The sequence below is a fragment of the Struthio camelus genome, chromosome 1 (assembly GCF_040807025.1).
Source record: "Struthio camelus isolate bStrCam1 chromosome 1, bStrCam1.hap1, whole genome shotgun sequence".
In the NCBI taxonomy this organism is placed as follows: Eukaryota; Metazoa; Chordata; class Aves; order Struthioniformes; family Struthionidae; genus Struthio; species Struthio camelus.
This window is the reverse complement of record NC_090942.1, coordinates 58,004,739-58,021,750: the sequence shown is the minus strand read 5'-3', so window position 1 is coordinate 58,021,750 and position 17,012 is coordinate 58,004,739. Positions and strand designations below refer to the sequence as shown.

Genomic DNA, 17,012 nt, shown 5'->3' with positions numbered 1-17,012 from the left:
GACTGGGGTTTTTGAAGTTACCTTCTGGGATCTAGGCACACAGCTCGCTGTTATACCAATGGCTATGTGTGTCACCCTGAGGAAAGCTTGGAGATGCATGGAGCCCGATGGAAAGCTCTCCTGCTCAGCTGGGGCACTGCTGTCATTGAGGCTTTCCTGGCTGGCTCTGAGGGCAGCTGTGTTGCACCATCTCTCCGGGGTCGGGCTGCTGGGGACGGTTCAATGCGCTAGGCTCTGCAGGGTGCTTTTACGGAGGGCTCCCGAGCCTGGCTCTGGTAGGAGGTGAAAGGGTTAATCACTGGCCTGTCAGCCGCCAAGCCATGTATGAAAAAACAGGCTAGCAAGTAACCCTACTCCAGATCCCATGGCAGGAATTAGGGATGTGGAGCCTTTTCCTTCTGTATCACCTGCTCCAGCTCAGCCCTGGCTGGAAAGCTGGTGCCATGCGGCTGCTGGCTAGGGGAAATGAGTTGGAGATCTAATGAGAGGAGGGTGCTCACATACCCTTGCTCTCTCCTCATCAGATGCTCAGAGGAACCAAGGACAAACGTGTACTGGGAGGCTGTGACCTCTTCCACTGCCTACACAGAGGCGATTCTCCCAGGTCAGGGCTCAGACGTGCCATCAAGGCAGTGGGCAGGAGGCATTTGCTCCCTGCATGATAACGGCTGGAGGGAATAAACAGAGGCCTTCTGTTTCCAGGCTGCCAGTCCCATGTTTATCAAAAGCTGCATATGTTTTCTTCAAAATGAATTAAATATGAGTAGATCTAATGACAGTAATAATAATAATAATCCATGTCTGTCCAGGACTCTCCAAAGCTTTCCGCAAACTCCATTTGTGAGTGGCTGGATAAAAATGAAAACTAGATCAACTCCAATTAGTCTCTCATTTGCACCCTCCCCTGTTCTCGCTTTCTTTTTAAATAGATTTATTCCTGGTCATTAGCAGATCAGACACAGAAGAGGTTATTGTTTCATTCTCTCTGAGGTGGATTTGATTTCAAGTCCCATGAGGAATATTATGTCACCAAACTATTTCCTCTTTATAATAGAATAAAACCGGGATTTAGGAGAGGGAGAGGAAACGCGCAGTGCGACAGAGCCTGTGGCTGGAGGACATCTCAGCAAGCCAAAACAGCCAGCTTGACAGAAACCCCCTTCAGCCGCGTCCCTGCTACAACCATCTTGGAAATCTCGGGAAAGAAGTCAGGAGGCAGCGTGACAAATTCCTCCGATGAGATGCAGGAAAATCCTAATGCATCGCCGTGTTGTGGATACGTCACATGACACTCAGAAGCGCCTAATGCACGGCTGGGAATGGGCAGCGTGATGGGAAGCCTCACATGATGCTCAGGAGGGTCTGCAGGGCTTTCCGCGGGGCTGAGCTGTGGCGAGGAGGCAGGGAAGGACTGGGCGTCTCTCGCCTTTGCCACAATCAGATCCCACAGTTCAGTGAGAGAAAACAAAGTCTTTTATGGCAGGTTGCAGCCTTTTGTTTGTTCTGCACTTTTCTTGCCAGAGCAAATCCTTGCACGCTTGTGACAGCAAGTGCAGGCCCCTTGAGAAACAGCAAAGGGGACAATGCTGTGCCTCTCCTGGTCTCCTCCCTGCAGGGCGCCAGCGTTGGTACGTACTCCCTGCGTCTTTTAGCCTCGGTGCTAGCATACTGTCAGGCGAGCAAGAGGCATCTGGGTGGGAAAGCCTCATACCTGGAGGAGGACTGGCAGGGAGCAGAGAGACTCCTTTTTAGGAGCACTTCTTCCCCTGCAGAGCACAGCCCCAGGTAACTGTCCTCTGAGTCTCACTAAAGGTCTCTGCTTGTTTTTAAAGCTCCTCAAATAGCGATGTGAATGCAGAGCAACAGAAACAGAGCTCTGCCAGCCACAAAAGCTGGCAGGGGTAGAGAGGTAGGTTTCCCCCAGTTTTATTGATAGGGTACCGGAAAAACACCAAATTTTCTAAGTCTACAGACAGGTGTATGGGGAGTGGAGGGAGAAATAAGAGGAGAATATGTGGAGCAAAGACTTTGCAGAGTGTGCCAGCCCTGCAGTGGGCAACATACAGTGCCTGAAGCAGTTTAAGCTGTGCCCCTTTGCATCCAGGAGCTCCAGGAAGCTCTCAGAGATTAAATGGCATCAACGTTGTGCTGGAACAGAGACCAGCCCTGGCCAGGGTGATACTGTCAAGCTCAAAGCGCTTACAGGCGCGTCTGGTGAAACCCTCTGTCTTTGCCAGCCGTGCAGATTGCCTAGCTCTGGGTCTTGGAGTTCTTCAGCAAAAACAAAAGTCCAGAAAAGTAATTGCAAAAACCTGTGTTGATGCAATGTTTAAGGAGCAGTGAAGTCAAGAAAAGCAAGGTCCTAGCAGCAATGCTGACTCAGCCGCATCTGCTTATGCTGTAAATGTGCACCTTCAAACAGGTTGCGCACCTGGCCAATTAAAGTTGTTCTTGAAGGCTTACGGGAACCCTGACAAGCTAAAATTCTAGTTACTTTAAAGGCTGTTTACTAGTTTCTTTTGAATTCTGAAGAAATGAGGCCGCTGAGGTGCACAAAGCTGTGGATGACTATCTCTTTTTCATGACTGAGCATAAGAAAGCAGCTAATTACCTCCTTCTACAGAATGGGAGATGGTTTGCAATGAAAGCACTGTGCTGTACTGGAGGAATATGCTTTGTGCTTGCTTCTTGTAAGTCTTCTGACAAATCACTTAACTTTTGTGCATCTCAGTGTATTTTGTACATCTCAGTCAGAATACTCCTGCTGTCTTCCCCTCTTAGCTCATCTTGTCTTTGCAGCTGTACATGCGTTTTTGGTCCGTTTACCTAGTTGCTATACGCAATGCCTTGTGAAATGGGGATCTGCTGTACAAAATGGGGCTATTTCTGTTATACAAGTAACAGGCAGCAGTATTGCACAGGGGAAACAGGGTTATATCAGCGCTGCTGATGGTCAGTGTGTCTTTGTAAGTGATGCAGATGTTATGAGAACTGAAGCATAAATGGTTCATCCTTGCAGGCTTTTTGGATTTTTGTTTATAATCCATGCAGACATTCATACTCTACCTGCTGCCTAGGTTATCCTTGCACACACATGGATTGCAAAATCAAGGAAATACAAAATGCTTGATCTCGCTACGACGACTTGCTAAGTTAGTGATCTTCCACCCACCACCTTACTGACAATAAATAATTGCTATGGATTAGGTGTGCAACATGGTTTTTTCTGAGGGCTGCAAGGTCTGGGCTTTCATGATTATCACTTTTCTAGCAAATCGTTTTGCTGTGCAATTGGCAGTAGCTTCTGGGTACACTGATATCACTGGGATAAAACAAGCAAACTGCAGCAGCAATTGTTTCTTCGCTTGCAGTCCAGCTCTTGCTGTTGGTTTGAAATTCCTGGTTTTCACCTGCCAGTTCTTGCCCATCCTGTTTTATCCAGTCCAGCTGAATGCTTCAGTGCACTGATGGTCCTCGCGGCGTCCTGCTCTGAGGGGCTGTCTTGTGAGGGCAGTGGCAGGCTGACACAGGGAGCGAGCCCTCTCCAGTGCCACTAACCTTTCCCTCTCTGGAGTACCTGGGAAAGGAGTATGGATTAGGAATGCCAGAGCAGATATCCATAGCGAGGAAAACACAGAGAGAAAGAGGCATCCCTTAGGCTACTGTGCTATGGTCTGTAGAGAGCTTTACTAATGACAGAGAGTACTTTGGGGTAGCTATTTTAGGATGCAGAAGATAGGCATTTGCAGTGACTTGTTCTACTCCCAAATGAGAATACCCTTAATGGAATCTCCTCAGAAAACTACTAAGACTGTCTTAAACCAGATGCTTGGCAGCAAATCATATCCTGGGTACCTTTGGGCTGGGAAACAATTCTTACCATGTCACTCTTCATAGGAAAGAAGTTGTAGCATCTTGTCTGACGAAAGATGGAGAAAGGAAGTTAGACTTGCCAACTCTGCTTGAAAATTTAGGGAGAGTGAGATGTCCCTGCGGCCCTATGACTCTGAACTTGGTCTTTAAAAAGTGCCAACATACGTAAGTATAAAAGAACAAATGCAAAAAGGAATTATTTTGCTTTTTCCACTCCCAGGTGAGGGCTGTTCCAGGCCAGCAGTAAACCTGAGCAGAGTGAAGGTGTGTATTAGGAGATGAGCAGAGAAAATAGAGGTGCCTCTGGGGAGAGGCCATTAGAGAAGTTCACTCATCTCAAAATGAGTAATCAGAGACTCACCATACAGCTTTTTGGAAGGGCTGACCCAAGTCAGGGAATCAACATGATGTCATTTTTTGAACCCTGAAACAAAAATGAACCCCAGACCATTCCTCTTTTGAGGTTGTTTCTCATCTTCCAAAGAGAAGATATGTTTTTTTGTCTAATGCTATGGAAAACCAGGCACCCACTTTGTAATCCCGATATAAGGAGATTGGTATTTCAGGTGACAGCGTAGGCTCTGGTAACAGCCTCACAGTCAGACTTCACTTCAAGAAGTTTGTCAGCTTTCCCTCGGGTTAGAGAAATACAACGCTTACTGCAAATTATCCGAGGCAGAGCTGTCAACACAGCCTGTAGTTAAGGTGTGCAAGACTTCCCATTAAAAGATCCTATATTTAATTGTGTGCAGTTTTCTGGCCTTCTGAACCATTCAGACTGAAATGTTGAAGCCTAGATGTTTGCTTCAAGCAGAAGGGTTTTTTATTTACTCGTCTTTTTCACAGGCAATTTCAGCAAAAAAAGATCCACTCCGATCTTCCAGAAAAAGGAGGAGGAAGAATAAGTTGTTTTACTTCCATGCTTAAAAGATTCTGGTAAACTTTCTGAGAAACCATACAGCCCCTGTGCTGAGGAGCATTGGCTTCCAGCTTTGTTAGCTTGCTCTAGAGTGTCAAAAATATGTCCAGTATCAGCAACCCAAATGTGACCAAATTATGAGCCTTGGGGTGAAAAAATAATATGAGTTTCAATGTGTAACTTGTTAGAGCTTGGCAACTGAAATGTGGTCTACATTGAGCATCCATCTGACTGCAAGGGACTGTGAGTAAGCTTTTTCCTCTGGTTCTTGATGCCAGGCCCTTGCGGCGCAAATATTGAGAGCAGGAAAACTATTGATCCTGTGTGTCCTTGCTGCCTTTGCCCCTGGCACCTCGGCAGCGAGGGGAAGGGAACCTCCTGGATGGAAAGTACAGGGGACAGAAGTCTGACTAAGGCAAGGAGGGAAGAGGGCATGGAAGGAATAGGCTGGGATGAGGAAGGCTGAGGGTAAAGAGAGATGGAGCCTGGATGGGCAAGGAGACTAGGCCTGAGAGGTGAGTGAGAAAATGAGGGCCAGTGAGCGGGGACCAGTGAGGAGAAGATGGCAGACAGGGGTCTGTGTTGTGGATCTGAAGCCTCCAACCCCACTGATGACAGGTTATGTATCATATTGGCAATTATCAACCAATTATTTATCTCTGTGTTCGCAAAGCAGCTTCTCTACTTCCTCAGTTGTCCGTGGTGTCCTCTCCTGGTGCTTGGATGGGTTAAGCAGTACTGGAGTAGCTACCTCCACTCCCTGTGAGATACTTGTCTATCCCTTCTTTGTGTTTGTTGTTCACTTTGGGGATTGGGAAGTGGTTACTGCACTCCCTGCTTTATAGCATGATAGGCTCCCGTTGTGGAGATAACTCCCATACTAGCAGAAGAGCGTGGTGAAATCCTAGTGCACATCACAAGTATGTCACTTGAGGTCCCGTTGCCCATCTGCCTGGCACCCTTGCAGGCAGCCCAGAGAATTGCTGCACATACCCAGGAGGGTTTCTCTGCATGTGCTTGGTGGCTCGCTTTCCAGAAACCTGTTTGCAGATTTACATATGTCACCATCCAAAACTACAAAGCAAAAGATTGCAGTGAAAAGCAACTGTCTGGCACCGCAGTTACTGAAGTTGGAAGGTCTGTCTCTAACACACGCTGTCCCTTCTGAGGTCTCAAAATACCCCTGCGAAGAAAAATCTGTACATGCCGCTGTAATCTTCCTCTCTTTCTCCTGTGGCTTTGAGCAGAAGCTGTGCTTGGGATACAAGGTTTATCTGAGTTGAAGGAGGGGGCTGCTGTAAATATCACTGTGCTTTGGTGAACCTGCTGTGTCAAAGACAGAAGGCCTTGTAGCAGGAGACAAAGGTTAAGTCACTGAGTGCAGATTAAACTGGTAACTGCGGATTAGGGCATTTCTACCTGGACTTATCCTTAATTCTACCTGATTTAAAAGAACATGCAGCTGTAGTGGCAGTGGCAGGCAGGGAAGAATCATGAGGGCTCTTCTTCTGCAACTTTGATCAGCTTTTGGTATTATCTACAGAGACTGTAAATGCAAGAGTCAGAAGGGTAGCAAAAGTAGATTGTGCCAATGACTAGGCAGGGAAGGGAGGGTCTCCCTGAGTAGAAAGGTGGATAAACGTGTTGAGCCAGCGAGCAAAAGTGAAGGGACTCAGTTACCCAGTCTATGGGAGCAGACAGAGCAACCACAATGTGAGTGGATGGGAAGAGAGAGGAGAGAATCTGTCCGTCCCTTGTGCTTTCTGAGTGGATCCACTTTATTCATTTAGATTTTCTGAATGGCTGGAGGAGGTGATAAAATACATAAAAAGGCCCAACTTGAGGGGCAGCTGAATAGTGGCGCTGGACTAGGGAAGCCACGCAGAATCGCCTGTGCTACCACCAAACTGGGGCAGCCAAAACTGATGGGTGCTGCATATGCACTTGGCCTGCCAGGTGGATCTGGAGGGGTGGTGTTTGGCCCATGAAATCCATGGGGAAGGGAGAAGGTGTGTCAGCATATGGATGAGTGGGCAAAGTATGCATGTGAGCAGAAGGATAGTGTAATGTGCTCGGCTGATGCAAAACTAGGGCAGAGAGCAGATGTATGAAGTGCAGGGAGATGGGGAGAAAGGGAGCCTTGCAGAATGGACCCGCAGAGCAAGCAGAGTTGTGGATTGTGGGAGGGTGAATGAGGAAAATAGAATAGTAATAGAATAGTAGCTGGATAGATAAAAATAGTGAACAAATGCGTGGTAGGAACAATGAATTCCTAGAAGGGGAAAGAGTGGGTGAGAGAATAAATGCAAACTAAGAGGATTTCCACTACTTGGAGCCCTTGTACACAGACACCCCATCAAAACCGTATCCTAATTTACACTCCATGTTGATTCCCTGTGTGTCTGCAGGAAGCCTCCCTTACTCCAGACTGAGACTGCTTTACATCGGTTTAAATCAGATGGATAAAAAGAATCAATTTATAACTGTCCTATTTTAAGTTAATCCTCAGAAATAAAATAAAACCATCTCCCTGGTGCATTCCCCATGGCTATACTCCAGACAAGGCAGGGGGACAGGAGCTCTGCGCAGCAGAGAGATGCCTGGGAAGGGCACCTGTCCTGTGCAGAGCTTTGCTCCTGCATGCTGGTCCGGAGACCAGACTTGCCCTCATGTGTCTCCTGCCTCCCTCTCCACCAGGTGTTCTCCATCGTGGTGTTTGGCTCTATTGTCAATGAAGGATATGTGAACCGCCTGGACGAGACACAAGAGCACTGTATTTTCAACCGCAATCGCAATGCTTGCAACTATGGCATTACTGTGGGTGTCCTCACCTTCCTCAGCTGCCTTCTTTACCTGGCTCTGGATGCCTACTTCCCACAGATCAGCAGCGTCAAAGACCGCAAGAAGGCAGTTCTCTCGGACATCGGAGTCTCTGGTAAGCTTCCTGGCTGCCTCGTGTAGTGCCCTCTCCACCATGGGCTAGGGAGAGGGAAGGAGCTTTAAGCACCTCACGTGCCAGGCTTCCTGCTAGCAGGGAGCTCTTTCGGCTCCTTATTCTCTCACGTCTTCCCTCTCTCCTTTTCCTTTCTCTTCTTCTCAGCCAAACCCTTCTTCTTGCCTTCTTTTTTACAGTGTCATTCTTCCTCTCTCCCCCTTCAACATTTCTTTCTTCCACGCTTTCTCTGAATGACCTCCTTTCAGTGGCAGCTCTGCAGGCAGCTTCACTGCGGTCCAGTAGTGGGTTAAGGAGACCAAAGGCCCACCTCCACGTGGTGGGCCCAAGTGTGTACACACACACTGCTGTCCTGCTGTTAACAATGGACTGCCACAAACGTGACCTGCAGAAGCGGCTGGCTGATGCCTCTCTGCTGTTTCCTATAGATACAGCTTAGAGGGAGTCCTTTAAGATCAGCATGTCTTGTCTTCCTGCGTGCTTGTGCTTGCTAAGGCTGAGGGTAGATGCCTGGAGATGGTACGTTTTTCTTTTCCAGCTTTAGCATGAGTGTGTGAACCACGTCTATTTCAACATTAAAAAAAAGGTGAAGATTTCATGCAGGCTGACTAAATCATTCCTCCTTAGTCACCTGGCATTCCCTGTGCTGATAATTGCGCAGGACCTTATCCAGACACTGAGTCTTATTCTAATTTACAGTCAGATTCTCTCCATCCCCAGTAGTGTGTAGAACTGACAGACAGAACATGTGTGTGTGTGCATGTTTAAGGCAAGTCGATAGCATCATGATCATGCTGTGATCCTGAGTCGCTATCCTGGTTTATTACAGCAATACAGTGAAACTTCTCCATTTCAAAATTCCCCTGCAACTCATCAAAGGAGCCACAGTGGAGTGAGAGCAGGAGCAGTTCCAGCATCCGAACTTGTTCAGGACTTCTGGCTTGGAAGTTTGTCCGTGTTTAGCACATTTGCCCCTTGTCTAGCAGTCCTATGTACAGCTAATAGGATGCAGAGAGGGGAAGGAATAGGAACATGCTCCAAAAATGTGAGCACTTAGTTTCATTACCACTTACAAATGTCCATTTCCCTCCCCCCCCCAGGCATCTGGTTACACCTGGGAGAAAGGGTGAGTCTTACTCCTCCCCACTAGATGCCAACCTGATTCCAGCCTCCAGCTCCTCCTGCCTTGACCCCTTTCGCAGGGTGCTCTGATCCAGAGCATTTCCCTGCAGGAAAATGCTGTGGCACCCTTGCTGTTTTGTCTTTGTTTTCCAGTGCTTTTCTCCCACCCTGTTTACTACTGTAGGGTGTTACCCATCTTTTGGAAAAGGTGTAAAACTGAGATGCTATTAGCAAACAGTGCGGGATATTAATGATCTCTCAGCAGCTCTCTTCGACGTAAGGGCCTTAGCTCTGCTAGCCTGAGCAAAGTCCAGTCACTGTGCAATTGCAGTCTGGCTGCTTCCCACCCTTCTGCAGTTCCTGTGGAAAAAATTGCTCTTCACTTGTCCTTGCAGGACAGAGTTGTAAAGCAGTGGCTGTTTCAGAGAGCCTAAGTGATCTCTTCTGTACTGGAAGCCCTTCAGACTCCCTCTCAGCACCAAATGCAAGTCCCGTGACCAATCCAGAGACAAGCAAATGAAAACTCCTAACACTGCTGAGGTACTTTCTGCAGGCACCTATTGTCACCTTGACAATTTGGCCATCAGTGAACCTGCCAGCTCACCTGGGTTTAGAAAGGCTGCCCAATCTGTAGCACGGTAGAGGATCTCGCAGGGTCGAAGGTTCAAGAGAAATACAATATGTTCATGATCTGTTGTCACTTACCTTTTTGATTTCTCTCCTCTTCTCATTTGGCATGATGGTGGGGGTCCATCCCAGCCTTTTGGGCATTCCTGTGGTTTGTTGGCTTCTGCTTTCTGACCAATCAGTGGCAAGTTTCAAAAGAAGAGGACAACCCGATGAATGAGGGAGGGGATGCAGCCCGAGCAGCCATCACATTCTCGTTCTTCTCCATCTTCACCTGGGTGAGTAAAACAGCCATGATGCTGGATCAAGTGTCCTCTGCAGTGTATTAGCTTGTGGGGATAGAAGGTGCCCACCTAAGACTGATTCCCTCTGAAATCTCAGTTCGCACGGCTTCTGAGAAGGAAAAACGGGAGGGGAGGGGTTTGCAGGCTAACTTGGGAACAGACTCCAATCCTTATGTGGAAGAAGGTGCTAGAGCATTAATAAGTATGACAGAAATGAGAGTCCCATATCCCAGTCAGCAGTGTCCTTGACAAGCCTCTAACGTGACCTTGGACAAGCCAGCGTCCCCAAGCAACATTTCCCCATGCGTCGAAGAAGTTTAACAGCACTGCTGCCTCACAGACACTGAAGATAGAAGGGTGCTCCAGGCCTGGGGCTGCATCCATCTTTCTCCCTGCTTTGCTCTCATTGGGTGAAATGTCACCAGGGCCACAAGAGGCTGCAGTCTGTGACCCTCGCAGCTCTCACAACGTAGTCTGCACCCATGATGACAGGTCTGCTTCACTGAGTCACTCAGGAAAATGATGGTGGAGTCTCTTAGACTTCCCTTTCCCTAGCAATTCCTTGCCTGCGCAGACTGTGATGCCCAGTATAAATATCATCTACAATTTTGTCCCTTCCCTCGAAGCCCTAGTTCTGAGCGATTTTTGTCTGTAGTGATAAGAGGGAGCCAAACAGGACAGCATTTTAGGCCAATCTCCCTGTGAGTTCCTTGGGTGCATCTCTTCAAGGAGATATTTTATCAGCCCTCCACATAAAGGCTCCTGCAAAAGAGCCTGTAAGTGAGAGCTAGAGTGTGCTCACTGTGGCTTTATGTTCTCCCTACAGGTGTTATAGTGGGGCAGTTGCGCCCAGATAGGAAGGGTGCTGTCACACAACAAACCTGTCATAGAGGGAAGGGGACTGCCAGGGGTTGAGAGTTGTGCAGCCAGCACCTTGGCCAACATGACAGCGGGGGCAAGGGACTGCAACAAGTCTGTCCCCCCACAAGCTGTGTCCTGCGCTCTGAGTGCTGCTGAAGGCCCCTTGCAAACAGCAGTGCTCCTCTGGCTCCGGCAAAAAGCGCGACAATAGCCAAGGCATTTGCAAGGGGTCCCCCAGGACTCTCTTTCAGAGAAACGCTCTCAGCAGAATGACCTGTTGTTGTCCTCTCCTGTGCATGGGCTGCAGGTGGCTGAATAGGCAGCCTTTCCTCCAGTTTCTTCCTTTTTTTTTGTTTCAGTCGAATGCTCTGGTTTGCTCTTTCATACTGATTCTCCTCCCCACACCCCTCTCTCTCCTCACAGGGCTCCCTCACATATCTGGCTTTCCGGAGACTCAGAGACATTACTTTTCAGGAAGAATACAATACGCTTTTCCCTAACTCCCCATCCTTGCTGCCTTAACTACCTGCACTCATGGGGGAGCTTGGGAGAAGGGGCTGCAGATGGAGGAGGTCACTGAGCACAGACATTTCCAACTCCCTGAGCATGAGCGTCAGTGTGGCATCACTGCAGGGTGAGATGGGCCTTTGAACAGGAATGGGCCAGGCTGTCCACTGAATGGGTAATTTCCCACTGGGAGTTGGAACTGGCAATTTCTTCTCCTCTTCTGCCCCCCCTTCTCTCCCTCACCTGCACCCTAACTAATCCTGAGTAACACTGCTGTGCCTTTCTCTCAATGACTGATTAGATCTAATATTTCAGCCAGGAGACACCATCTGCTCCCACCAATACATCTTTTCTATTTCCTTCCGCTCCTCATTCCCCCCGGACCTCTCCCCCAGGGCAGTCCCAGACCTGCTAGACTGCTCACTTCTATCAGGGATGCTCTGGGAAGCTGAGCCATGTGTGCTGGGGTGTGCAATGATGAACACTGTGCCGAGGCTCCTTCAATCCACCGAAGAGCAGTCTGCCTCCACTGCCTGAGGCAGGAGGCAGCAACATGCTTGTTAACCACCCCGGTCTGGGAAATGGCTGCCTTGCCTCCCTGCCCTTTTTCCCCAGGTCTAAGTTGCCTGCTGCAGATGTTGTCCAGTTAACTGTAGTGAAAGGGTTATCAGGGGTGACCACTACCTCACTACTATGGGTCAAATTCTGCTCTCCTTTCTGGCCTCTGGGAGCTCCAGGTGAAACAGCTCATATATCCAGCCCAGCAGATGAAGCTCTGGTAGAGCTGAGGCAAATTGCCTCCCCAGGGGCAGAAGACTCTTAACTGGATATCCACAGGCTGTCTGAGCCTCTGCAATCTGTGCCATATTGGTGAAACCCCATCACGGGGCAGGAGATGCCCAGCACACCTCAGAGACAGCTGTGAGCCCCAGCAGGCTGCATGCAGCCAGCTGGAGTCACAGCCGTCCCAATTCACCCACCTCTCTCTCCTGGTGGGCTCATGCTTTCTGAGGGGCAGTCTAAGTCTCCTTGCTCTCAGGCGTGTTTTACCGGTGGTCTTCCAGATGGGCTTCACACACTAATCCATAACCACTACTAACCTCACTTCTGTTTGTTTCTCTTTTCGGTACGTTCCCCTCTTTTTCTCCCATCCCCTCTCTGCTTCCCATCTCTTTCCTGTACCTCCTACCTTAAAGGTGGGCCAGGCATTCCTGGCGTATCAGCGTTTCCGTCTGGGTGCCGATTCAGCCCTCTTCTCCCAGGACTACATGGACCCAAGCCAGGACTCCGGCATGCCTTATGCTCCCTACACGAATGAGGAGGACGCTACAGATACGGTGGGGACGTACCAGCAGCCCCCTCCAGCAGATGCTTTCGACACCGAGACCCAGGGGTACCAAACGCAGAACTACTGAGCCACCGATGCCCCTTCCCTTTCCCCCTTCCCTTCTGCCCCTTTCCCACTGCCGGCAAAAAGCCAAGGCACAAAACAGACACGTGCGTAGTGGCACAAGAGGTGGCTCTCAGCTATGCTCCAGCCTTCTGGGTCATCTGTTTTTATTTATTGTTTTTAAAAAGGCAAAACAAAAAAGCCCTAATCACTTCTTCCTTCTCGTGCCCTCAGAGCTACCTGCCCGAACCAAGTTGTTCCAAGTGTGTCACTGTGTCGCAACAAGAAGAGTCCCCCCTTCTCTCCCTCCTCCCTTGCTGCGGGAGGGAGGACTCTGGCTCATCCTCTTGGTGGGCAGGAGAGAAGGATTACAGCACCAACAGAGTAGGGGAAAAAGGCACTAGAGGGGGAAAGGAAGGAGTGGGAGGGAACAGGGACCTAGGGGTTCCTAGGAGAGCTGGTGCTGCTAAAGGCTGGAGTAGATGTAGGAGCATCCGAATTGGGCCCAAGGCCTGGTTGCTCAGGGAGGGGAACATGAGGTGGCAAAAGGAGGGAAGGCATGAGAGTTAGCATGCAGGCATGCAAGGGTGGAGGGAGGGTTGTAGGTGGGTGGTAGAGTGGGAAAGGGTTCCCCACGCAGGCGTGCAATGACAAAGGTGCTTTTCTCTCCCATGCTGATGCACACAGGCGAGGGAGGGATGCTTTATTTTTAGACCATTTGGGGAGGAATGGTATTGCGTGGGGGGCGGGGGGAGAGGAGGAGGGAGCACAGAGAGAGAAAGTGGGAGGGGAAGGAGGAAGATTTGCAGGTACAATCAAAAACCACAGACTCATCTGTAGATTTAACTGAAGAGACTTGATAGAGTAGAGTAGAGGGACAGCGCCATGAGAGTCAGTCTGTCCCCAGGTCCTTTTGGATTGAGTTTTGGATTGAGCTGGTTGTGTTTTTCCCCTTAACTGTACGTCTTAAATTTCAACTCTTCTCAGACTAGCACTGTGTTTAGTGAGGCAGGACGGGGGAGCTGTGCTGAGTCCCTGGCATCAAGGTGCAGGCCCTGTGGGAGAAAGGATGGAGGAGGTGTGTTCCTAGGAAGTCCTTGTCCCCAGCTGGGCTGTTTGAGAGAGTCTGATTGGGGGAGAGGAGAGCTTTGCCATTTCACCCTGGGCAGGAGGAGGAGGAGAAAAAAGCTAGTTTGACGCATGCCCTACTGAATCTTCCTGCTTTCCTCTGCTGCCAGACTGCAAAGCCTCCCAATAACACCATCCTTGTAGTATGGAGGTATGCAGCAGGACTCCCTCTGGCAAGAAATACTGCTGTTACACAGCAGGGGTGTAACCAAGTAGTAAAGGGTCCTGCGCCTTCCCAGCTGAGCTCTGTGCTTTGCTTCCCACTCAGATGGGGAGGAGTTCTTAGTGTGCAGTTCAGCAAACTGAGCTGAAATGGGAGAATTTCCTCTGTCCATGCAAAACTGGTTTGGGCCAGGCTCAGCTCTCTGAAAATTGGGGTTACTATACCTTACCTAGTGCTCCTTCTGCAGCATCTGAAATCCTAGCTGTCTTTAAAGCTGCACCTAGGTGGCAGTGGTGACTGCCAGACAGAGTTCATATTGATGCTTTTCCATACTCCTGATGATTTTGTTTCAAGTAGAGATGCTGCTCTGGAAGCAGAAGTAACCCTAGGATAGAAGTAATATTTATTCCAGAAGACAGCGTACCTAAAGGAAAATAATTCAACGATAGCCAGCTGGACAGTTTTCCCCAGCACAGACACCTCTCAGAACACAAGAGGCTGATGCCCAAAGCTGGATATGTCTTGCAGCAGTGAGGAGCTCCGTTCCCTGGGCTGCCAGCCCTGGTGCCAGTAACGCTGGCCTGAGTGGCAGAGATTAGGAGCAAATCCCAAACCCATAGGTGCTTCCCCTGTGTGTTCTACCTATTCCCTGTAGCACCTTCAGGAGTCAGGAGGAGGGGACACAGGTCTGGCCTGAGGTTGTGTGAACATCTTGTCTGGAGGACACTGAGTCCTGTTTCATCAGGATTCCCATTAGGACAGCGTAAAACATCCAGGTTACCAGTCCTTCCCCTCCTCCTAGGGTTACTTCTCTCCAGCTCTCCCACTGTGACAGGGAAAGGGTGTGAAACCTAGAGTTGCAGGCCCCAAAGGGAGGACAATTTTCTCCATTGTGCATAGGCACAATTTCTACCTGTTGTCTCCAGCTTTCAAGGGCTGCTAGACCTGCCTGCAGGAGTGAGAGAGAGATATGGCAGGGGCTGAGACGTTGTCTGCAGACTTGTGCTATGGGCAGCCCTCCCCATGGTTTGCCATCCCTTGGTTTGTGGTTAAGCACTAGTGAAGGCTGAGGAGAGGGGGACCAGTAGGCCCAGCTGAAGCACAAAGAGGAACTTAGCACATCCCTTGCTCTGTGGCCCTGAAAACATTACTGTAAATAGGAAGGGTATTTTTCAGAAGGAAGCCCCTCAGGCTTCTTTTTCTGTGAGACCAGCCTAATATTTAGGCTTGGGAGGGGGTACTTTATTGAGAGAGATTTGTCATGACTGTGGCTGTGGGGGGAGCTCCCTCCAGTCTGTCTCTTTCCCCAGGGGAGGGCACAGAAAGAAAGATGAGGTGGAGGAGGAGAAGAAGTAGTGTACTCATCCAGACTCATCTGTATCATCCTTCATGCTTTCATTTTGGGTGAGGAGGGAGAGGAGGAACCGAGAAAAGGAGGAAGCTATAAATAACCAGCCCTCAGCACAAAAATGCACTGTACTTTCCAGGAGGAACTGCCCATCACTTGTCCCCACTCATCAGGGGTGGTGAAGGACCAGGCTTATGGGGAGGAGGTATGGGCCAGAACCGAGGGGTCTGACTTGGGTGTCTGCTTTGGGGTATAGCATGGGACTGTCTTACCTGTCCCTTCTCCCATTAGAGCTGCATGGGTGGCTAACCATCATTTGGGGCTGACAACTGAGGAAGCTTTTCTGCATCCCCTTTGGCTTGTTTCCCTCATGTAACTGATGGGCTTTGGTAGGCCTGAGGTGGGAACAGGCCTCTCCCTCAGAGCAGGCCTGTCAGTGGGAAGTGAGCCAGGTGGCTTCATCCTGGGTTACTGCCCACCTCTCTGTCCCTTTTCTCTGTTTTTAAGTTGCAGGACAGGGACTGGTGTGGGAGAGGATGCTTTATAATAGTACATACTGAAGCAACTTCTGCTTTTGCTCACGGGAGAGGGCATACTCTCCTCAGGTTAACTTGTTTTCAGCCTTTGCCGTGGAGGCCTGGCGGCAATGGGCCCGGGGGTAGGATTCATCTTCTTTGCATGTAGCTCTTTAAAATGAAGTTTCCCATGGCATAGGCTGGCTCTGCAGCCAAGGAGAGATACAGCCCTATCCAAGGGGTTGGTTAGCCTGTCTGCCTGAGACGCTTATGTTAAGGTGCTGCCTATTTCTGAGGACCACAGGCAAGGCCTGGGCAGCTGGCTAGGACATGTCCCTTTTAGATCCTAAATGTGGGCGAGATCAGTCCCGCTCTAGGGATTAGAAGATGAGAGGGAAGGCCATATAAGCAAAATGATAGGAAGGCTTTCTTCCCCCTCTGCTGGTTGTCTGGATTACAGAGGATTATGTTGCTGAGTCAAATGCCATCCCCTGTTGCGAGCGTGGGCCCCTTGATGTCCTCTTGTTTTATGAAACCCCTAAGTAAAGGATTGTTTTATGAAAGTTGGGGCTGTGAAGGGCAAAGGGGTGATGAAACTTTGCCCCACTTCTACCTATCACTTCAATATCCTGAAGGGTATTGAGGAACAAGGTTCCCCCGTCCCTGGCTCACACACATCCCCACCATACTGCTTGTCACCTCCTTGTACACCCTTCCCCTCTGCATTATTCCTGGCAGTTCCCTTAGGGGAGGAGGGTGTCTTTGGCCCCACATCTTGCACCCTCATGAGTGCTTGGGAGGACCCAGCAAGGTAGCGTTGCAGGATGGTTCCCATAGGAGGCTCTGCTCTGGTCTCCAGAGCCTGCACAAGGCAAGGAGCCCAGTGAGGCCACCTCACGCAGCAAATCCAAACCATTCATCCAGAACAACTTTCTGCTGCCTCTGTGGCATCTCTTAACACCATCTGGGCTGCTCTGCCCCTCCCCCTGCAGCATTACTGCCTGTGTATAGTATATATTATATATATATATATATTTAAAAAGATGTATAATATAAAGCTATACATATATACGTATATATGATGACTCACGGATGGCCTGCTGCATACAGGATCCCCAGAGTGGACTTGTCTAAGCCCTTCACCCTTCCTCCCCCTCCGACCCTCACCCCGGTCCGTTCTAAACTCCAACTACAGCGAACCCCACCACCTTGGCACCTGTGTTTACAATGTCCTATATATTTGTGGTTAACAAAGTGAAGGTGGTAACTACTGGTGTCTCAATAAAGTTATGACATTCAAAATAACCAAACTATGTCAAAAA

At 49.4% G+C, this 17,012-nt stretch overlaps 1 protein-coding gene across 2 annotated transcripts in view; it reads left to right on the top strand.

The window, feature by feature from the left end:
- The window catches only part of SYNGR1 (synaptogyrin 1), a 23,513-nt gene extending 6,501 nt beyond the window's left edge, over positions 1-17,012 (top strand). The window contains exons 2-4 of one of the 2 annotated variants that reach the window (XM_068941720.1): positions 7,490-7,727; positions 9,627-9,772; positions 11,063-17,012. In XM_068941720.1, coding sequence (XP_068797821.1) covers positions 7,490-7,727; positions 9,627-9,772; positions 11,063-11,161 — 483 coding nt within the window. In that variant the 3' untranslated portion in view covers positions 11,162-17,012. The remainder of the gene's footprint in view (positions 1-7,489; positions 7,728-9,626; positions 9,773-11,062) is intronic. The other variant, XM_068941714.1, reaches the window with a different exon arrangement.